General features: G+C 34.1%; 3 protein-coding genes across 4 annotated transcripts; 1 reads left to right on the top strand and 2 right to left on the bottom strand.

The window, feature by feature from the left end:
- Nucleotides 1–329: 329 nt before the first annotated feature.
- On the bottom strand, nt 330–3,187 carry LOC124914988 (E3 ubiquitin-protein ligase RING1-like). The gene is made up of 2 exons (XM_047455628.1): nt 1,933–3,187; nt 330–624 (listed from the first exon to the last, which is right to left on the bottom strand). Exon 1 carries the CDS (start codon nt 3,122–3,124, stop codon nt 1,946–1,948), a length of 1,179 nt encoding a protein of 392 aa, XP_047311584.1. The 5' UTR covers nt 3,125–3,187; the 3' UTR covers nt 330–624; nt 1,933–1,945.
- An 840-nt stretch (nt 3,188–4,027) lies between these two features.
- LOC124914987 (probable inactive receptor kinase RLK902) lies at nt 4,028–7,332 on the bottom strand. The gene is made up of 2 exons (XM_047455627.1): nt 5,875–7,332; nt 4,028–4,805 (listed from the first exon to the last, which is right to left on the bottom strand). The coding sequence occupies exons 1-2, from the start codon at nt 7,265–7,267 to the stop codon at nt 4,240–4,242; spliced, it is 1,959 nt and encodes a 652-aa protein (XP_047311583.1). The 5' UTR covers nt 7,268–7,332; the 3' UTR covers nt 4,028–4,239.
- A 1,780-nt stretch (nt 7,333–9,112) lies between these two features.
- LOC124915237 (MAP3K epsilon protein kinase 1-like) lies at nt 9,113–23,554 on the top strand. 2 transcript variants are annotated; one of them, XM_047455918.1, is made up of 25 exons: nt 9,114–9,442; nt 9,859–9,993; nt 10,426–10,446; nt 10,653–10,726; nt 10,838–10,928; nt 10,999–11,082; nt 11,662–11,763; nt 12,659–12,790; nt 13,469–13,540; nt 14,758–14,861; nt 15,192–15,276; nt 15,392–15,503; nt 15,646–15,836; nt 16,065–16,394; nt 16,505–16,549; nt 17,833–18,012; nt 18,113–18,196; nt 18,742–18,833; nt 18,906–18,989; nt 20,170–20,906; nt 21,131–21,537; nt 21,659–21,793; nt 22,162–22,568; nt 22,747–22,861; nt 23,153–23,554. In XM_047455918.1, exons 1-25 carry the CDS (start codon nt 9,383–9,385, stop codon nt 23,327–23,329), a joined length of 4,056 nt encoding a protein of 1,351 aa, XP_047311874.1. In that variant the 5' UTR covers nt 9,114–9,382; the 3' UTR covers nt 23,330–23,554. The 2 variants fall into 2 exon arrangements, with proteins under 2 accessions (XP_047311875.1, XP_047311874.1); XM_047455919.1 differs by lacking the exon at nt 10,426–10,446 and having other exon boundaries at nt 9,113–9,442.
- Nucleotides 23,555–23,955: the final 401 nt, after the last annotated feature.

Below are 23,955 nucleotides of genomic sequence, written 5' to 3'. Positions count from 1 at the left end.
TAATTATATTTTGTCTAATCTATACAAACAGATAATTCAAAATAGAGCCAATTATGCTCACGGTTACAGTCTAATCTATACAAACAGATAATTAAATTATCCCAAATGGTAATAATATGATTTGTGAAATTAACTCATCATTCCAGTATGACAATCCTAGTATATCTTAAATTCAAGACTTATTCCACTTAAATTTACTGATTATGCTGCTAGTCTCCCCGAGGAATAAATTCGGGTCAATATGAGGCCCTTAAGAGAAAAAAACCAGCAAAATGAAAAAGAAAAGGAGAATACCAACATACTACTACTAGTGCTACAAAGAAGAGACATTGCATGAAATATAGTTCTATATATAAATGATGGAAAAGTTTGATTAACCATCAACAAAAACTATAATCCAGTTTTCATATGAAGATAGCAATAAAAAATTTGATCTGTAGAGTAAAGTGCATAGGACATGCAAAATCAACACAAGTTTTGGAGAAATGAAATGACCAAAATTTGACACAAATCAAACCAAACCAAACCAATGGCTAGAGCTTTTAATAATAAATAGAGGTCACTCCACTTTTCACCAATAACAGTCAGATGCAGGTCCAATGCAAATTCTCCTTTCTGCTCTCCCTGCAATAAACAACATCTTTCATTGATATAACTTAAAAACAAACACTAATTAATGCTCAATCTTACTTACTTCTCCCAGATTAAGACTCAAAACAAGTTGATTAGGGTTTTGAATGACAACTCAAAGCTTTTGGATGAGTCAACAACATACTAGTTCATATTTCTTCTACAAACACTAATCTTCCTTAGTTTTCATAACAATGTGGAAAGCGCAATACCCACTGAGAAAATAAAAAGTACAACCAATGGAACTAAAAATAAGGATAGAGTTGATAGATAGAGATGGGTGCTATTTCAATTAACAAGAATTGAGTCCTGGTCTAACTTTATCTAGCAATTTCTTGTTTTATCTTCAATATTCCATTATTCAGGAAGGAGCTGGATGTGGGTAGTGTTCACAGCTTTCACATCCAATGGAATTTAAGCGGTGGACTTATCTAATTTCATACATCCAGTCCAGCTAAAAAGTCATTCAGATTTCAGAATAGTAAAAGAAAACATATTAACTCAGGTTTCAATGCATAACTTGTAATCCAATTATTGTTTATCCTTGCTGTGATGTTTCTGACTGCATAAATTGGAGAGAACTCACTCAGATCATCGTTATCCATTAACCAAAAAGTTAGTGAAAACATAATTCAATCTTCATTTAGGCAACAAAAAATCACCACAGTTCAACTGACAAATCTACATTAACTGAGCAATTCAAAAACCATACATATTCACATAATTTCCCAAGCATAGTCTCATATACTGCAACTACTGGAATTTAGTTTTTATTAACATAACCTTTGGTTTGGAATATAAACAATGTCTCTTCTCTCCCATAGTCAACATATATAGTTATTTCAAATGGATTAACATTTTTATTTTGACCCGGGTTTATTTGTGAGGGTGGCTAACATGATCCCCCACCCACAGCCATGACCAACATATTTCTAGACTACTAAGACTAAGAGTGGGGCTCAAAACTTCAATTCAGAGATTTACAAGTATGCACATATTTTTTAAAAGAGAATAGCATGATCTAATTACAGTTTTACATCAATATTATAACCTAGAATAAGAACTTCCAACTATAACTTTATAGTCTTGGAGAAAATTATAACACAATTACACATAAGCAAAGAACAACTACAGGGAAAGTGATACACTCAAGGTGATATCATCAAAGCCAGAAATAACACAGATCCTGTACCAAGTTTTAAAATTATTTTAACTGATATAATTCTTTATAACCAAAGAAGCTAATTCGATCAGGACAAATTCTCAGGTTTTGAAGCTCGATAATTGGAATAGAAAACTTACAGAAACATCACTTCTAGTCCAAATCTTCTTCCCTAGTCTGAGTCCTTGAGTTGGATCCACCACCACCACTATTGTTGTCAGCAGAGTTGTTTCCTTGACCAGCATTGTTCATGGCTCCACTGTTGCTTGTCTCTGCAGGTTGACCAAATGAACCGAATGGCCAGGAAAAAGATATTCTAGACCTTCTTTCAGACGAGCCAGGGTTCTGAGAATTCTCATTAGAAGTTCCACCTCTAGCACCACTATTAACATTTGAGGCAGAAGAACCAGATGGGATACCCACGTTTGCAGCAGTAGGGTTTCCTCGATTCATGTTCTCATAGTCAGCATCATCAGTAGGAAGCTCATATCTACAAACAGGACAAGAATTATGCAGCTCCAACCATGGGAGGATACAATCAGAGTGATACATGTGCTTGCAGGGCATCTGTTTTGCCTGCTCATCCAATTCAAAAGTGTCTTTACAAACTGCACACTGAGAATAATCTGAAGCAAGCAATTCATCTGTAATCTTAATATCAGGAAGACCTTGTACAGCAGATTTTGATGCAGGAGGAGTACCATACCGATTTGGATCATTCTCAGCAAGCTGTTGAATCAACTGTTCAAGACCAGGACCAACAAAGTAGTCACCTAGATTGGAAGGAAGTCGGAAAGGACCTCCCCCATCACCGCTATTGTTCTCGATTACAAACTGAACATTAGCGCCACCAGCACTCAGGGTGTTCATATAATTCTGAAGAAATGCAAGAGGATTGAATTCACCTGCGGTTTGGAAGGAATCCGATCGGTTAACCGTTCCAAAGAAAGAAGAAAGGTCTGACGGGTTCCTTATTTCAATCCCTTCCCCAATTCCTCCTACTCCACCCGAAGAGGTGGAAAAGGCGATAGGGAAACCGCCGAGACCAGATGAAAGGGGATGGGATCCAGATGAGTTTCCTGAGAAGGTGAAACTGAAGGGATTGGAACCAGGGTAAGGGGGAGGAAGAGGGGCGGCAGATTGATTTTCCAACTCTTCAACGAAGCTGCCATTACAGTTGGGGCAAAATAGCTCTGAATTTGGTGATGGAGTGATTGCGATTGTTTGGTCGCACTGGTAGCAGAAGTAAAGATGCGATTGAAGAGAGACGGCGCCGGCGCCGGCACCGCCTCCGGTTCCTCCATTTCCCCCTGAACGGCCTAACGAAGACATTGTTTTCTACGAAGGGAGAGAGAGAGAGAGAGTAGAACGACTGGGAGAGAGAGAGAATTGGCGTCGACTGATATTTGACAACCAAATAAAAATCATTTGCGGCTAAAATTATACTAATTTTATTTATTTTCTATATGATAACATTTTAATTAACCAAGATTATTGCAATTCTATATAATAAACCAGATTTTTAACAATATTAACCTACATCCATTTGGACAATTATCTTTATCAAAAATCTATATGAAAAAAAATTGGTCAATTAATAAAGCTACATTAAATTAATAAAGATTCATTAAATTAATAACCATATCAATAAAATAAATGCATAAGAATATAAATGGATATAGATGATAACCCATCAATCTTTTTTTTTTTTTTAAATAATATAATATTTCAATGTAATCTATTCGATGATTTATATTTATACTAAGAGAATATTTAAAAAAAAATTAAATTAAATACCCTATATTAAAAAATCGTGACAAATATATAGGAAACGAAATTCGAAACGAAAATAAGGCTACTAATCTGACTATTCTGACGTGGTCAGTCACGTGTAAATGAGAGATAAATAAATAATACTAAAAATAATAAATTGAAAAAAAGTATATGGTCATGTCTCGAAAAAAAATGTCTCGAAATTTCCAGAATAGTGCTATGTTTGGGAAAAAATGTCCCGAAATTTCCCGAATATGGTCATGTTCGGAACAAAAATTGTCGGTCATTTCCCTGAACATGGCTATTTACTTTGAATACATTTTCATTATTATCAACTTAGTTAATTAGAAAAAAATTACCACATGAACAATTCGTGACAAAGTGTGATAATTTATTTTCTGAAGGATAATCTACAAATTAATTTTAAATAAGTAAAGTCTAACCACTAAATATATTAGATTAATCAATGAAATGAATCATTATAGGAGAATTTTTAGAAATGTTAATTAGCTTCCACGGGTAGAAATCTAATTACACAATAAAACCAAATACAAAACAACTAAACAAAAGAAATTGAACCATTACAAATACATTAATAACAACATATTCAACTTGTGGAAAGGAAAAAGAAGAAGACAACCACACCCATGTTTATATAAACCACGATGAGACAATTATGATCGTTTCAGATCCTCAATCTTCTGTCTGACCTCGGCTATCGAAGGCCGAGTGTCAGGATACTGAGCCGTACAATCGATCGCGAGCTGCAACAACTCAACCATTGTTTCCTCAACAGTTTCATATTTAGTAACTTCGCTATCAAATACCTCATTAGTCCATTCCTCTTTAACTATAGACCGGACCCATCTTGGTAAATCAACACCTTCATCGTTCTGAAATCCATTTGTGGGTGCCTTTCCGGTTAGAAGTTCCAACACGAGCACCCCAAAGCTGTACACATCGGCTTGTTGGGAGACCCTGTGGGATTCTGTTACTTCGGGTGCGCGATAGCCTGAAAACCGTGCAGGGTAAGTTGAAGACGGTCTGACTATGTGATTTAGACCAAAGTCAGACAAACGAGGTTCATTTGATTTGGTGAGAAGAACATTCGATGATTTTATGTTTCCGTGAGAAACAGTTGGTGATTGGGAGTGAATGTGTTCGATTCCTCGGGCAGATCCGAGCGCGATGTTTAATCTTATCTCCCAAGTTAGTGGTGTTCTTCCTGCTCCCTTGTTGCCTTTATAGAAAAAAATATATAAAGCATGAGGAGTTGTTAAAAGGAGCATCACATCAAATAAGGTAAGGTGTTAAATCATCTCAATTATTATGTTCCTCCTTTTAGTATGTTGATGGGGTTTAATTGTTTATCAATAATTATGGATCTTGCTTATGTGAGATTAAATCATATATTATAAATCCCTTTGTCAATCATTAGTTTATTTAGTGATTTCTAATAAACTATATCAAACAAAATTAGTTTAATTTTGATAAGGCTTAAAGCTCATTCGGCTGAGCTATTATAAAATTCAAATAAAATCAATTAAATAACTCAATTGATTAATTAAAATATTTATATATTAATATCATTTTAAGTATTTTTATAAAAAACTACTCCCCTCTTAGAACTCAATTCAATCAACAATTTTTAAATAAATCAAATTTTATTTAAAAATTCCTGACTAAACAAGCCTAAGATTAAATTCAATTATCTAATAAATGATATTTATTATTTTATCTAAATTTAAAATATTAAATAAACAAATATATTAATAATTTGAATCAAATAATCTTCTTTCACATCAAAAAATACTAATTTTCAAACTTACTTGTTTTTATAATCAAATCATAATAAACATCCTATTATCTTTATAAATAATAATTTATTTTATTATTATATATTAATGACATTTAAAGTTTTCTATCAAATAAAAAAAATTATTTCAATAAACTCATAAATGACATACTTTCCAACCTAAATAATATAATATTTAAGTAGTTGTGACTATATTTTTACTAACTTGGATTGATCTCTTTCTCCACACTTTGATTAAGACTGATGTTTACATTAAAATTCTAAAACTAGGGACTGGCTGGTTTGATATTTGATTATTTAGAGTTTATTTAAAATTAAAATTTGTGTGTAAACTAATAGTAACAATAGAGAATAAAAATATGACTGTGTCGTGAATGATATAGCAACGCGTGATTTGATTTAAGTTCAATCAAGTGTTACTATATAATTCCGACACTATTTATAACACCAAATTCTCGTTTTCTATATGAAAAATCAGAGTGATAGAACTTACTATGAAGAAGGGCAGACAAGCTTCCCATGGGCATGTAATCATAAACAAGAAGTTTTTCTTCCCTACTGTAATAATAAGCCCTGGGAGGCAACAGATTTTGATGCTCCATTTCTCCGACCGCCTCAATCTTAGCCCTGAATTCAACCTCCGACAATGTCACATCTTTCAATCTCTTAACCGCCACCATATTACCCATCTCTAACAACGCCTTGTACGCCGTCCCAAACGTCCCTTTCCCCAATACCTCCGCCGAAGCTCTCAACAAATCTTCCAAATCGAAAACCCTAGCTGAATTCCCAAAAAATATCAATTTCTTACCCACCGCCGCCGTCTCCTCCGTCGTATCCGCCGCCGCCGGCTTTCCGGCAGCAGCAGCTACTAAAGTAGTTCGGTCATCAGCCGGAGTTACCTCATCGATCGCCTTCCTACCAGTTATCTCATTATCTAAATGTTCGATTGCAGCTACATCGATTGAACTTGACTTGCTAATTCTATCGCTCTTTTCGCGGCAGAAGATGAATAGTAATAGAATCAGAAAGATAAACCCTAATACAGATCCGATCACAATAGCTGCGATTGCGCCTGCAGGTAAACCATTCCTCTTCCTGTTGTTGTTGATACTGCCGCTGGTTATATTCACCTGAGAAACTGCTGTCGCCGGATAAGTTGTTGCATTGCCGGAACAAGGTTTGAAAGGACCGCCGCAGAGAGAATTTCCGGTGAATGAAGTTACCGGTAATGAATTTAGGGTTTTCGGAATCGAACCGTTTAATTTGTTATACGAAACATTGAACTGTTCTAGATTTGGAAGAGATAGATCCGGGATTGAACCTGTAAACTCATTGTGTTCTAGATACAATGTTCTGATTCGATTCAGATTGTTGAAAGTGATCGGAATCTTACCGGAAAATTGATTCTCGCCGAGGTTTATACGAACGAGTCGGTGGAGAGTAAACAGAAACTCCGGTAAGTCGCCTGAGAAATGGTTACCTTGTAGATAGAGATTACGAAGCTCTGAACAAGATGAGAGATCGGAAGGGAGTGAACCGGAGAGGGAATTGAACCGGAGACTGAGTGTTTGGAGATGAGTTAGTTTACCGACGGTGCCGACCGGGATATCGCCGGAGAGGGAATTCCCGGGTAAACGGAGGGCTGTGACGGCGTCGTTTTGGCACTGGACTCCCGTCCATTGACATGGTGTTTGCAAGGAGGTGTTCCAGAGGAGAGTACGGCCGCCGACGGCGGATCGGAGAGAGAGGAGGGCTGACCTATCAGCGACCAGATCTGACATTCCCGTTGGTAGTAGAGAGAGGAAAATAAGGATTGAAAAGAACAACATTATTACAGGGTTTAACCTAATCCTAATTTGAAACAGAGACAGTGTAATCGCCATTGTTGCTTTCTTTGAAGAAACCAGAAGCAGGAAAGCTAAAGGAAGAAGAAGAGGGGAGAAAGTAGATATAGTCATATAGATAGACACATGTTGTTCATATAAATAAAAGTAAGGACAAAACTTTTAATATTAAATTAATTAAGGACTAAAATCTGAAATTATCTCCTAATTTTTTTGTTTTACACAAATTGCAGGGGGGGAAATAATTTTATTTTTGTTTATAATAAAAAACATAGGAAACCATAATGACAAGCGTGGTGGTCATGGTAGTTGGCGAGTCTCTTTCCTTCTCTATTAAAATTGAGATAGAAATTTAATTTTGTTATTGGTTTGGGACAATTAATGAAATACAGAAATATTATATTTTTACCTTTTTGGTTGGATTTTAATATATAGCCCTCATGCGTGAAAGGTGAATCATGAGAAACCAACTCATTACCAGGAATGAATGAAAATGAGATTGTCTAACATTTCTTTTTGTTCTTACTAACATTCAACATTCAAATCATCACTATTTATAGTTTATTGCTTGATATTGAAGTTAGTTCAATAATAATCTCAATAGATCCAGGAATTAGAGGGGTATAAATGGTCTTAGAAAAAAGTTAGGATGAATCAATTAAAAAATATAATTTTTTGTTATTTTTAAAAGTTAGATAAACAAATATTAAATTAAATTCAAAAAAATAGGAAATTAGATATATATAACATTTTTCGGGATAAGATCCCGAACCCTAACTTAGTTCACTAGGAGTTTCATGCTAATGGGAGTGTTTTAGGCGAAAATAATTAATTTTATTATTATTTTTTATTTAACTTGTTAAATTATAATTAAATAAAAACTAATACAATTGGTTAAATATTATAATAATATTTAATATAATGATAATATCTAATACAATACAAGGATTAAACCTTATTATATTAGATTTTATAGTTTGAGGAGCGTGGCCCTCAAGATATTTTAAGTGAGTAGAGTTCATATTTAAAAAATCAAATTTTATAAACTTAATTAGAGTGGGTAATAATAATAATAATAATAATAATAATAATAATAATAATAGTTATGATATTTGAATTTCTACCTCAAATAATTATTTAAAAATTAATGATTATTAATATATAATTTAAAATAAAAATATTAATTCTATTTCTTAAATCAAAATTTATTCATGGACCACATTAACTTGATTATATGTAATTACAACCATCTACATTTATTTTAGTTTATTAGTTAAAATTCTTCCAGTTAAATTAATTCACTTGATATAATATTATAATATTATGATATATTTTTTTTTCATTAGTCTCTTACTTAAATCTAGTAGTTTTATATGTTTTACTATTTATTTTATACTTGAAAGTCTACAAATCTAGAATAAGGGTGGGTGGGCTAAAGTCTACTCAAATTTTGTTGTAACGTAAAAGCTGTGACATAATTTTATTATTTTTTATTGTTTAATTAACTATTTTTTTATTTATTTAATTATTAAAAAAAATACATACATATAATATATATTATACGTTTCATTTATAATTTATGCCATCACAAATTTGTTTTAAGCACACTCCAACTTTGTCATCAATATTTATTTTTTATTTTATTTTAATTTAAGAGTGCTTTAATTTTTTTTATTGTATTTAATAAATAATGTAATTTATAATATTTGGATTTTCTTACATCTTTCATCACCTATATTATTTACTTTTTTTTTTTTTTTTTTCAAAAGACTGTAGGGAGAGGACTAAAAAATAATTGGATGGGCTGGACATTTCCAAGCTCTGGCCCATCATGTCACTGTTGATTAAGCTGCCTGTCGGCCCACTTTGCCAGCTCACCCGCACTTCCCACACTTCCCATTCCCCTTCCGGGAGATTTCTCTTCCTCCGATCATCATCATCATCATCACCGTGACCATAATTTCTCTAAAACCAGCACACAATTCCCCACCCATTTCAACTCAATTGCTTCTAATTCTGTCTATCATTATTCATACAGTTCATGCATATATCGTTTTCATCCCATCTTTAGCCAGATATAACCTGCACCAACATTGCCATAATTCTGAGGTTACTCAAACCCCACGTTCTTGGAAGCTACAAAAAGTAGAGACGATGTCTAGGCAGTCGGCATCGTCCGCTTTTCACAAATCCAAGACTCTCGACAACAAATATGTAAGCAATTTCCCCTCTTTCTATACTCTCCATGATTTCGTCCCTTCAAATGTTTCCGATTTGTATGCTTATCGATTTCTAAGAAGCAGGATGTCTAGAATTTGAACTCCCAACTTTTTTCTTCTCAATTCATAATATAATTGCTGAAAACATTAACAATTATCAAATGGAGAAAGAAAAGGGCTTTCTTTGTTGTATGATTAGTTTTCCTCAAGCTAGAAGAGCTCATTGTTCATAATTGTTCATAGGTTTTCTCATGCATTCTTCTTACAGTTACTTGTCATTACTGATTTATCTACTACTAAGTTAGATGAGGAATTAATCCGGTTACTTAACAAGCTGTGCAACGCTAAGAACAACACTATTATTTTATTTCTAACTGTTTTGTTTTTGCATTGCTGATACTTAAATTCCAGATGCTTGGTGATGAGATTGGGAAAGGAGCCTATGCACGAGTTTACAAGGGATTGGATTTGGAGAATGGAGATTTTGTTGCAATTAAACAAGTCTCTTTGGAAAACATTGCTCAAGAAGATCTCAATATTATCATGGTATTATAGCAATCAATATACTGTATATTTATGAGGATATCCATTATTTTCTTGCTACGTGTCTTGATATTTAATCCATTATTTTCTTGCTACGTGTCTTGATATTTAATCCTTACTTTTACGTGTGTTTGAAAGATATCTTTTACTACTCTTTGTTGATACGAAATCTAAGCCCTTTTTCTTAATATTATATTGCTCTTATCTTGTAATCCACTGACTTTCCGAGATCACGCGGCGTCATATATATCGTTAGAATGCAAATTTGGCTCATTATGCATTTCTTTTTCTAACATAGAGGATTGCCCGTGTTCTGTTTTTTGTCGAAATTGTGATATCTTACCATTAAGGTTCAGTAGATGAATTTATACCACTTCTAACCCGTTGTCATTTTTTGGAATTATGTTTCTTTGGCGGGATGTTGTGACATTTCAGCAAGAGATTGATTTGCTTAAGGTAATTTCCTTCTAACATGGTAATGTCTTAAATAATACAAATGAACTGGATGACTTTAGGGGGGAAGACTGTACTTTAACCTTGATAGTGGTGTCTGATTAAAACTCATTGTCATTGTTACTAATAGTTGTCTGATCCGTTCATCTTTTATGATTAGGAAAATTCCATTGATCATGTTTTCTAATTAATAATTTCATGCCACACAGAATCTGAACCACAAGAACATTGTGAAATATTTGGGATCATCAAAGACGAAGACTCATCTTCACATTATTCTTGAGTAAGGAGGAAGCTTAGGCTATTTTGCCTTTCTTTTTTATTCTTCACGTGTCTTTCTGTAGGTAACAAGGCTCACAATTCAGTTATGTAATTATCATTTTTGGATTAACAGGTATGTGGAGAACGGGTCACTTGCCAATATTATTAAGCCAAACAAGTTTGGACCTTTTCCTGAATCATTGGTGGCTGTTTATATTGCCCAGGTAGTTATTCCTTAAAATCTCATATTCTACTAGGATTTGTGTTTATTGTGTCTTTTGTGATGATGAGTAGGTGCTGGAAGGCTTAGTTTATCTACACGAACAAGGTGTAATTCACCGCGATATTAAGGGGGCAAATATACTGACTACCAAAGAGGTACTTAAGCTTTATTTTCTATTTTAACGAAACAACTTGGTTTCCAGTTATTTTTAATAATTGAATGTTATTCCCTTGGAATGAACTACATCTAACCATCACCACCTCATGTCAAGGATTTGAGTCATATCTCTCTACATGATAAAGCATGAGAAATATTAGCAATACAAACATGATTTAATGTAATCCCCATGTTTTATGATGTATGGGTTTATGGAGAACCTGTTCAAATGCAAAGCAATATTAGTGAACTTGATGGTCTCTCTTTGATAAATTTGTGCCGGCACTCTTATTTTTGATAAATTCTGATCATCTTATATCTTTTACTTCATTGTTAGATTGACCTTAAACCTAGCTTTATTTATCTTGTTTGAGGTGGTCCTTGAATTGCATCAAGTGATTTTGTTTCAGTAGTGCTTGTAACACATTTAAGTTCAAATATTCTAACCTTGAAACTGCTTACAGTCAGCTACTGTACATTTTTTCCTTGCAAGAATGGCTTCTTTTGGCGATTGGAGTGTTCTGTCAATATTTACTTTACCTTGTACAATTGGATTTCAAACTAAGTTATGCTTTCAGGGTCTTGTGAAACTTGCAGATTTCGGTGTTGCAACAAAACTAACTGAAGCAGATGTTAACACACATTCAGTGGTTGGAACTCCATACTGGATGGCGCCTGAGGTACTATCTGATGTGTTTCTTGTTTTTGAGATACTATATTATTCCATCTGTTAATTATGTTGATGATTCTTTATTCCGCTACAAACTTTAATCAATTGACAAACTTATTAGGTTCCTTGTTGTACTCCTCCTGATCCTAATATTGAGCATATTGGCCATTTTTTTATTGCATTATATGAAATTAGGCAAGCTTATTCCATTATATGAAATTAGGCAAGCTTATTCCATTATTGGGACTGCATGATTTGGCAGTTCTGTAAATTCACTACCACGCTGCAATAGAATTCCAGGTCTTGGGCATTAGCTATAGCCTGTAATATTTTCTTAAGGGTGTCCATAAAGTGAAAAGGAGACCAAGAAGGCTTCAGTTTTTAAAGACAACAGTTTTAATGTTAATATCAAAAGAGATTGATATGTGGTACTTTGCAAAAATTGTGGTAAATATTAGCCAAAATCAGAGATGTCAAGTGTATTCAATTGCTGTTCACTCTAACCCCCAACATTAGGAAAATGTTCTTGATATGGTTTGTTCTCCAACTTGCCCTTTTGTTCACTATTTTTCTTAACAAATATGGTATATGGTTGATTTATGATCTTTGTGACAGTGTCCACTTCTGAGTAATGTAGGAAGTATAGTGATACAAGTGTAGTATTTTTGTTACAAAGTAGATGAATAACTTTCATTTGAACAATCAAATTGGTTTTCATCAAAGTCAAAGTAGGTGAATCATTCTTTTTTGAATTTAGGAAGTTAGCACGATTCCCACTTTAACTTAAGGCGTTCTTAGTGAGAATTGAGCCCATTATCTTTGATCTCTTAGGCACTAAAGTAGGTGAAACTTGTTTTAAATTTTAGTGTATAATTACTGATAGTAAACAATGCCACAAAATACAGGTAATTGAGATGTCAGGTGTTTGCGCTGCTTCAGATATCTGGAGTGTGGGTTGCACTGTGATTGAGCTTCTAACATGTGTTCCTCCATATTATGATCTTCAGCCAATGCCTGCTCTCTTCAGAATCGTACAGGTTAGTCTATGTGAGGAAATATGATTTTTTTTTTTATTTCCCCCACAAATATGTGTAAAATAACATGACAACTAAAAGAGAAATTCTGTTCTTGAAAAATTAATTTCAGTTGGAGAATAAACATATAATTTGGTTGCAAGAATAATGAAATGACTGAAATTGAAACCTAATCCTTCAAATAAAGACAAGACATGATAATGTGACATTAATTCATACATGCCCCCCCAAACCCATGTGATAGGCATTATTGTCAAATACATGTCAATTTGTGCTTTGACAAAACTGTAACTAAATCATATGATAGCAGAACATTTCTACATGTTTTATCTTCTTCAAAACCAGTAGCTGCAGAAGTAGGAATATAACTTCTGGCTCAAATGAAGAATGATATAATAGCAGATTGTAAAATAACTATCTTCAAACTTAATACAGAAGCTTAATGATCAACTGCTGAACAATTTTATTTATTTTTGCTCAGAAACTAAAACTAAAATGAAATCATAAACAGTTGGTTATTTACTATTCTTCTGTGAAGGTGTTATTCCAAATCAGCTTGTAGTTATGTTTTTCCTTGTTATATTTTGCTAATAATTTATTAAATTTTGACACTCTTTTAATGCTAGAGTAATGTTGATAGGCGTTGACAACAATAAATGCTATTCCTATCTGCCTTTTCAGGATGAGCACCCTCCAATACCAGACGGTCTGTCACCTGACATCACGGACTTCTTACGTCAGTGCTTTAAGAAGGCAGGCTTATCATGTCTTTTGTTAATTGTTCCTTTTCTTGTTTACTTCATACATAACATAACCAGAATGAAAGTATATTTAATAAGTTATCTGGACCATGAACATTTAAAAATTGTATAAAAGAAAGAAGATTCTGAATAGCCAATGGCATAGGCTGCCAGTAATGATGGATGCATGCAATATTATCCTTAAAAAAATTTAGTTGGATGATCTGTCAATTGTGTCAAGCCCATTGATAATTTCATGAGCTATTTTATCCTGCTAGTCTTTAGATGTGAACTATGCTAACTACAAGATAGTATTTACCATAAGGAAAGGAATCTATATTATCTTACACCATCAGAATATTGTTGATCCAACGGGTCAGAAGGTCTGCATTTATTGAACCACTCATTCTAACATGTTTTAACTTTGTTGATGGGCTAAGTAAAGTCAACTAGGAAAAAACAATAAAAGGCTTGTTTGTTTATCTAGTTCTGTAAAATTGAACTTTGTGTACTCAACTCTACAAAGACTTGTTAATTGTGTTTATCTACATGTATCTTTCCTCCCAATTGAGCTTGATCACCTTCCATTTCTTTATTAATGCAGTTTTATCCTTCCCGAGTCTTCTCCTAGAGTAATTTCATCTATCTCCAATATCAATTAATTCCATATGCAAATTATGTGTTTATTTAATTAAAGCAATTTCTGTGTATCAAGATTAAGAAGAATACATGGATACACTATATTGCCAATCTCTCATAAAGAGGAAATTAAATTAGGCATAAAGTTGGCATGTTGTGAATGTAGTATGAAAAATCCTAGCTATTTGTTGTTTACATGTCATTGTGATAATGCCAACAGTCTACAAGAGAATATTTTCATCTGCATCAAAGAAACATAAGGCCTTTAGTATCTATGTTTTTTTTTTTTGAAATGGGTTAACTTTGTATTAAAAAGATTGTGAATGCGAGGTCCAATCCTTTGACAATAAGGGATGGGGGAATGGAAAGGCAAAAACAACAAAAAACAAAATACAGAAGTTAGATTCCTATCCCGTCAAAGAACCTTTACATATATGATTGTTCAGAAGAACACACACTGTTAATTGAGGAACTAAAAACTTCTTTCTTATTCTTTTGGGAAAATGGCGAACGATTTTATTGAAAAAATAAACCAGGAAATCAAAACTTATTTCTTATTATGGTGAATTTATCATTTAAAGTGTGTTCCAGGATGCTAGGCTGAGACCTGATGCTAGGACACTTCTGTCACACCCCTGGATACAAAACTCAAGGCGTGTTATACAGTCTTCTATCCGTGACAGTGGAACGATAAGGTCTGTTATTTGACATTGAACTTGCTTTTTGTTTCATTTTCTTTAGCCCAAAAGCTGAAATTTCAAGCAATGTGAGGACTTGTAGTACTTAGTTTTTTTAGCATGTTGGGAAGTCAAAAGACAGGAGGATTAATAACATATGTCGCAAGAGACACATGAAATTACATGACCTATTATTCTTATTGATCTTAATATTAATTGTTTATGTATGAGTTAATTTTGCTATTCTCAAGAACTTTATTGATTATAAGAACACACACTCATTATGCAGCCCGCTTCATCTAACTAGAAAATGCCGTGCATAATCTTTCAACTATTGGTTTAATGCAGAAATATGGAGGCAGATAGATCCACAGGAGTAGATGTTTCAAATGATCAGAGTTCAGGGGAAAGCCCATCAGCAGGGAAAGACGATGTACTTACTTTTACACTTGAACTTCACGGGCATTTTAATCTTGGCGAACAATTAGTTTTAGATACCATCTCACTTAAATTTAAAAATCTTTTAAGTCACTCAATTTTAATTTCAGGGTTCACTAAAAGAACTGCCGTCAAGTGATACTGCTTATGTGGAAGGTTCTCGCAAAGATAATGACTTGAGTAGCAATCATGTGGAGGATGCCATTGATAATTCAACTGATGGTAAATTTGTGGATCAAGTTCCCACCTTAGCTATCCATGAAAACTCACCACTTTTCGGGTCTTTTTAATTAATGGCGTAAGCCATTTCTCAAAAAAAGAAAAGAAAACTCACCACTTCATGGTATTTCTGTTGGATTAACAGCAAATGATGTTCACCCGGTGATTCAGCAAGTGGAAAACAGTGAACATGGGGAAGTCATTGGTGGATCTGTTGGATATAGTGACCAAAGAGGGAAAAATGTCTCAGATAAAGATCAGAGTGGTAATGCAATATCTTCCCAAGCTGAGCCCAAATTATTTGATTTTGGAACTAAAGATTACACTCTTGGAAAGGTAAAGTACCTTCTCTGTATCATGTTTATGAGAAATCAATTGGTCTGTGATCTAATGCAAATGCAAATCTTAGATTTTTGGAGGTAGTATATTATCTTCCTAGTCCGACTAATCTTTTGTATGTGTATCTCGGGCTTCTTCCTTTCCTGTACAATTACTGAAAGGTTCTATTTAGTTAATATAATGCTGCAATTGGAAATTGATTTCTCTGATCATTTTTTTCTCAAGGCTGCTATGACATCTGAACCTTCTTTTGGAAACGAGCTCAGTAGATTTAGTGACACTCCTGGAGATGCTTCTTTGGATGACTTATTCCATCCAATGGATAAAGCTCCGCAGAGTAGGGTTACTGAAGCATCCACATCTGCATCATCACTTCATATGAATCAAGGGAATGCATTTGTAACTCATGATGGTAAACTTGACCTGGCTACAAAATTAAGGGCTGCAATTGCCCAAAAGCAATTGGAAATTGGCAATGTGAAGAACAATGGTGGAGACCTTATAAGGCTTGTGATGGGTGCTCTAAAGGATGATGTCATTAATATTGAAGGATTGGTATGATTGATAATTGGCAGATGTGACTGATCAAAATAATGTTAGCCAGATGTGGTAAACTTAATTTATAACTTGTAGTTTCTAATTACTTTATTTTTCTCCTCTGCTAGGGTTTCGATGAAAAGTTGCCTACTGAGAACCTTTTCCCAGTGCAGGTATCAACCAAACTTTCTCATTTCCATCTGGGAATTTTCCTCTATACTTCGAGGACAAATCATCTATGCACTTCATTTTTATTGTGTTCTATGTGCAGATAAAACCTAGTTACTATAATAGTCATGGTTCATTCTGCTCCCATCATGGAAAAAAACATTTCTGTTCTTTTTGGTAGTTCATTAGAAAGAACTTGAATAATAATATACTACAGTTATTTTTTGGAAAAGATAAAATATTACAGTTTTTAATTGCTTTTGAGATTTAAAAAATCAATATACCCAACAAACAAGGATTGATATAAATCTTAGCTATTAAAAAATGATTTTAGGGAAAATAATTTCATGGGAGTTTGTTCGTTTAGCTCAATGGTAGAGGCTTAAGGCTGATGCCATAAGGTCTCTTGGCCCTTGGGCCTCGGGTTAGAGCCATCATGGCCATTTAAAAAAATATCATGGTAGTTCAAATTTTCTATAGCAAACACATTAACTTAAGAAAAAAAATCCTGATCCAGATCCATTGTCTTCTGCAAAGATAAAATCTCCTAGAATCCTCAATGATTTTGTCCCATCAATACAATATCCAGTTTTTTAAGTTTTAAATCAGATAAACTACCTATAGCTCTAAGTTTAAATCAGATGATTGCAAGCTTTCTCTACTATTATTTCTTATTTGTTTGACCTAGGTCTAGTCAAGTGTTTTGCGTGTCCGTCTGCTTCTATGAATTATGTTACTGAACACACTCCAAGGAAAGATTGCAAGTTTCATGATATTTTCACCAGGGAATCTTGTGTTATTCTGAATACACTTTTTTATCATTTTCCTATCTGGGTGCTTAATGACCTAACAATTTTATTAACACTTCTATCTCATCTTGTTCCCAATTTGATATTTACTTACTCAAGAATGTCTTTATTCCAAGTTCAAGTTTATATTTCTATTTGGTATTTTCACATATTGGTTTCATGTATCTCAAAAACCCTAACATGTGTGAATAATGTTTACAACGTTCTTTTCTCAAATTTGAGTAAACACACTCTTGTTGGAGGGAATTCATCTTCCTTCAAGTTTTTTTTCTCACCTCTTCCAAACAGACTCATATGGATCTGTTTTTACTTATTTTTCATTTCATTATAGGGAATACATCAAATCAGCAACCCCTCCATCACCTCTCCTTTATTCTATTATGAAATTTTAGGCAGATATAGCGAGAAATTAGCTCCTTGAAATTGCCATCTGTCTTATTGAAGTGATTTTATTCTGAGTTCATATATTGCTTTGGTAGGCAATTGAATTCAGCAAATTGGTTGGGTCACTGAGACAAGATGAACCTGAAGATGTTATTGTAACTGCATGTCAGAAATTGATCACTTTCTTCAACCAACGTCCTGAGCAGAAAATTGTATTTGCTAAACAATATGGATTTCTCCCTCTAATGGAATTACTTGAGGTTCCACGAACAAATGTATGTCTATCCTCACAAAATAATATTCATTTCTTGGTAGCTCATTGTGCTTATTGCTTTTCATTTTGTGTGTAAAGTGAACATTGGTTCTATGCTGCAGGTCACATGTTCCGTGCTTCAAGTTTTAAATCAAATAATTACAGATAACTCGGAATTTCAGGAAAATGCTTGTCTCATTGGCCTTGTGAGTATTTAGTTTACTTAACTGGATCAGGCTGACCATGGTCAATTTTTCATGACCCACATAAATTTTTTATTTCTACATTAACTGAAGAGGAGATTAATTGGATAAAGAATGCCTTCTGGAGCTAGTCACATGGCTTTAATTCTTAGTCAATTTTTTTCTGTCATGTACTGATATCAGCTTGGAACGTAGATTAAACAACTCTCCGAACTTGTATGGGAAAAATCAAATAGCGCCCACTAAACTTTTTCTTGAAAAAATATCAACTTTTCAGTGAACTATAAGAAAGAACGCGAGCGTGCAATTTTGTACAAACGGGGGGTAGAGTAGAGGGGAACAGAAGAAATAAATAAAAGCGAGAAATTTTAAATCCCAATTAACTCAAAATAGTCCCATCCCGTCCAAATCCCTCTTTTCCTGATGGATGCAAAAGCATTAAGAAAATTGAACATACTTATAATATGATTGCAAACACAGTCTTTAGTTTTATTGTGTTCAGATTGAAGACGCCATACTCCTAATATGATTGCAACCTTTCTGCACAGATACCCATTATCATGAGTTTTGCTGGGCCAGAACAATCACGTGAGATTCGAATAGAAGCAGCCTATTTTTTGCAACAACTTTGTCAGTCAAGGTAAGTTTGCTTCACCATGAAGCGTATTAGAATTCTGAATTGTTGGTGACTTTTTGCATCCTTTCTCTGCAGTTCGTTGACATTGCAAATGTTTATTGCTTGCCGTGGCATACCAATTCTTGTAGGCTTTCTGGAGGCTGATTATGTGAAGTACAGGTCTAAATTTCTCCTTTCTTGCAAGTAAAATATATATTTTTTGAACAATGTTCATTGCATTAAAAAATTAAAAAGAAAATGGGAAGGAAAAACAAAAATTATGTACATCTAGGAATAGAAAGGAAAGAAAAAAGGAAAAAGGAAAAGAGAAAGAAAATATTGGAGGACCTTCACATGGAAACTGCTCATGTCCGGCTCACACGAACAGGTTAATTGCCATGAGCCATCCAGTGAAACCGACAAACTGGCTTGAACATGAATGAAGCAAACAAGAGCGAAAGTTCTATTTAGCCAGTAAAAAAATAACTTTTACAGATAAGATGCAAATAAAAAGATGTTCTACGTAGTTGTATAAATTGTTGACGAAGGAACTTCTGGTGAAGGCAACATTTTTTTTGGAATAAATGTCAACATTTTATTAAAAAACGAAAAAAGTAAAAGAGAAACACAAGATGCATTCAGGGATTACATGAAAGGGAAAACAAAATACAAAAAAGTTAGATTCCTATGAGATCAAAATAATCCCATCCAGTGTAGAACTCCTTTTCTTAATAGAAACAAACACGTAGAGTAGGAACCTTTGATCATTTGTCAAAGGTTCTTCTGTTTTGTTTCTTCCAAATCGTTCACCACATGATTAGGGGATAGGCTTCTAATTGGTGCTGATGACCTTCACGTTGCTTCAATCAATTCACTGCTCCCAAAAGTCAGCAACATTGTATGGCACAACTCCTGGTGAAAGCAAGTGCTTAATCATATGCTTTTGCAAGTTTTAAATCAAATAATTACAAATAACTCTGAGTTTCAGGAAAATGCTTGTCTCGTTGGTGTTGTGAGTATTCTTTATAGTATGACTGGGATGTTTGAGCAGAGTTGTTTGTGTTGTCAAATATTTAAGAAAAAAGAGCGATATGTTTGTTGTACAAAAAAAAATGCCCTTTCATCTTTGCATGATTAATACCATGAGCATGCGACTCTCTTGAGATGCTGCAAAAACAACATGAGGGAATTTTATGATATAAACTTTTCTAAGTTCTTTTATACTTTAGTGTAATTTTTCTGTAGACTGAGTCTGGAATGGCTGTTTTTACACAGGTCCCCCATATTCTTAGTTTAAGTATTTTATTTTTACTCCTTTCTCCTATGTAGAGGATGTATTGACTTTCTTCTCTGTATCCAGGGAAATGGTTCATCTAGCTATTGATGGCATGTGGCAGGTTTTTAAGCTTCAGCGGTCTACTTCAAGAAAGGATTTTTGTCGCATAGCTGCTAAGAATGGAATTCTATTAAGGCTTATCAACACTTTGTATAGTCTGAATGAGGCAACTAGATTGGCTTCCATATCTGATGGAAATGGCTTCTTTCCGGTTGATGGTTTGGCTCGTCCACGTTCTGGATCTCTGGATCCCAGTAGTCTGGGTGAGACTCCATCTTATGGATATGATCCGCCTGATGTGCTGAAGGCCAGAAATGTTAGATCAGATCATCCCTCATCACAAGGAACATTGGAACCTTTGCGATCTTCAGTTTCATATTCACCTGATTCACGAGTTTTTCTTTTTGATGCCGACAAACCTCAGTCTAGTACGGTGGCAACAGAAGCTTCTGCCGCTTCAAGTTTATTGGATCCCCTATCCTCGGACAAAGTTGCTAATTCTACTACTAGGCAGTCTACATCTAGAATGTCCACAGATCGACCATCTAATGGTTTTTCCACTACAGTTGCCACACAGCAAGAAAATGTTCGCCCTCTTCTAAGTTTACTGGAGAAGGAGCCTCCACGACATTTCTCTGGTCAACTTGAATATGTACGCCACCTTTCTGGGTCAGAGAGAAATGCTAGTATACTGCCCCTGCTGCATGCATCTAGTGAAAAGAAAGCCAATGGTCTAGACTTTTTGATGGCCGAATTTGCTGGTAAGAAATGTTATTTATATAATGTTTTTTTCTTCACATATGTTCAATTTTCTCCCGGGGTTGATGAACAAAGCAAATGATGTTTTGTTACTTACCGATTTGATATTTTTGGGGGAAAGGGGTAGTGGAGTGGCATTTAGGAGGCCCAGGGCTTCAACTTGTCCAGCTTATATTTGTTGCAAAAAAAATAAATTGGATGTAATATTGCCTACGTGTTTTTACAGAGGTAACTGGACGTGGGAGAGAAAATTCTAATTCTGAGTCTCTACCAATTACTCCCCACAAATCATCAACTTCCCAAAAATCAATGACTAAGAAAGTAAGCCTGCCAACATCTAATGATGGTGCTGCCTCAGCTTCTGGATTTGCATCTCAAAGAGCATCTGGTGCCCTTTCTGGTTCTGGAGTTCTTAATGCTAGGCCAGGAAGCACCACATCATCTGGATTGCTCTCCCATATGGTATCAACTTTTAATGCTGATGTTGCTAAAGAGTATCTGGAGAAAGTTGCAGACCTTCTACTTGAGTTTTCTGGTGCCGACACAAGTGTTAAATCCTATATGTGCAGCCAAAGTTTACTCAGTCGACTCTTCCAGATGTTCAATAGAATAGAATCGCCTATTCTGTTGAAGGTATGGAAAATATTTTATCAGTGCAAATAATTTTTGATTTTTCCATTGTCTTACAAATGAATACTCTTCCTAGTTAATACCCTTTGATCAAAGTCCTCTGACTGCTATTTTCTGTTTATAGTTGTTGAAGTGCATCAATCATCTTTCAACTGATCCGCATTGCTTGGAGAACCTTCAGCGTGCAGATGCAATCAAATATTTGATCCCAAATCTTGACCTTAAGGAAGGACCTCTTACATCACAAATACATCATGAGGTACAATTGCAACCTTATTCCCGTTGTATAGTTAGGGCTAACTTCTATATTGTTTACAAAATTGAGAGTTAGGCTACCTTGTTGATTTTATGTCATCCTCACATTGTGATGGAAGTACTCTCTTATCACCTCTTTCTATAGGTTGACATTTTAACTATAATTTCCCAATTGATAACCCTTTCGGATAACTTTCTATAGATCAACTTGTTTCTAAAAGTAATGTTTGTTTCTATGAGAGAAACATAAATGGAGAAAAATGTAGTTCTCAATAGCTCATTGTGTTCACAATTGATTTGTAATATCAAGTTGAGTGTGCGAAAGGATTTCTTGATACTGAGCGATCCTTCCCTGTTTTCATTTTATTTCAGGTGCTCAAAGCATTGTTCAACTTATGCAAAATAAATAAAAGGAGACAGGAACAAGCAGCAGAGAACGGCATCATTCCACATTTGATGCTTTTTATTATGTCAGGTTCGCCATTAAAGCAATATGCGCTACCTTTACTTTGCGACATGGCTCATGCATCACGTAACTCAAGGGAGCAGTTGAGGGCACACGGTGGGCTTGACGTGTACTTGAGTCTCCTCGAAGATGAGATATGGTCCGTCACAGCCTTGGATTCTATTGCTGTGTGCCTGGCACATGACAACGACAACCGAAAAGTAGAACAATCATTACTAAAGAAGGAGGCAATTGAAAAGCTAGTGAAGTTCTTCCAATGCTGTCCAGAGCAGCATTTTGTACACATATTGGAGCCTTTCTTGAAGATCATCACGTATGTGTTGCAATGTTACTAATTCAATGGTTCTTAATTTACTTTGGATTCCACTCATGTATAATGTTTCACATATGAATTAGGAAGAGTTATATTTTTGCTGTTCTTAATGTCTAGATTAGAAGACTAACAATCTATTGATGATTAAAACTTTCAACTTATTTATTGAACTCTACAGGAAATCATCTAGGATAAATACAACTTTGGCTGTCAACGGTTTAACTCCATTGCTTATTTCAAGGCTTGACCACCAGGATGCTATAGCTCGTCTCAACTTGCTTAAATTGATAAAGGTAGATTTTTTTTCTTCTTAATCTCTCTATTTTGTTCCATGATCTTCTAATAATAATACTCCACAAAGTCTTAAAAGAAGTGTTATATTTAAACTTCAACTAACTTATTGCAAATGCATAGAAAGGAAATTAATTACTTAAACCACATGAATTAACTTTACTTATTATGAAATGTCCTTCTATGAAGGATGAATTAAACTGCCATTTTTGAACTTTGTGAGAATTGTGATGAGGTTTTAGCATCTAATGAAAACTGCTGTTACCAATTGTTTCGATGAAACACTATTACAGGCTGTGTATGAGCACCACCCTCGCCCGAAGCAACTTATTGTGGAGAATGATCTTCCCCAGAAACTTCAGAATCTGATTGAAGAACGCAGAGATGGGCAGCGATCTGGTGGACAGGTTTTAGTGAAACAGATGGCTACATCATTGCTTAAAGCACTTCATATCAATACGGTTCTATAATATATATATATATATATATTATTCCCCTCCGTTGTCTGCCTCCCAATATGTAACATGTAGATTTTCCATCTATCGACGCTTTTTTTGTGATTTTGCATTGTAAAAAAAAGGAGTTGCTATTCTTATTGTGTAAAGCCTTTTTTATGGCAAACAAGGTTGAAATTATCATTGGTGTACAACTTATAAAGTTTTGTGGCAGTAAGTGAATGAATTCATGTTCTGCTCTTCTGATTTATGTTGTGCCATTAAAAGTATTATGTTGTGCCATACTTTTAATGTATTTTTATCTATTTATTTATAAATAATTTATAGTAAACTAATATTATTTGAAAATAGTCACTTTGTTATTTAAATAACTCAATATCAACTAAGATAGATTCAATTATTATTTATCTAGAAACTAGTATTTTTGCACTACTATCTATCCTAATCAAAATTGTCTTTTAAAAATTATCAAGTAATAAAGGAAATGATTGAACTAGATGAAATTTGTTTAAATGAAGAAAAAAAAAAGGTCATTTAAAATAATAAAAAAATTAAATAAAAATTAAGAAAAAGAAGTTTGTATCAAATTTTATAATAAATTAATTGATTTTGAATTTTGACAAAAGTAAGAAAAAATGTAA

Source organism: Impatiens glandulifera, chromosome 9, assembly GCF_907164915.1.
Source record: "Impatiens glandulifera chromosome 9, dImpGla2.1, whole genome shotgun sequence".
NCBI classification, from domain to species: domain Eukaryota; kingdom Viridiplantae; phylum Streptophyta; class Magnoliopsida; order Ericales; family Balsaminaceae; genus Impatiens; species Impatiens glandulifera.
The sequence above is the reverse complement of the archived record's forward strand: the minus strand, read 5'-3'. Positions and strand labels throughout refer to the sequence as shown.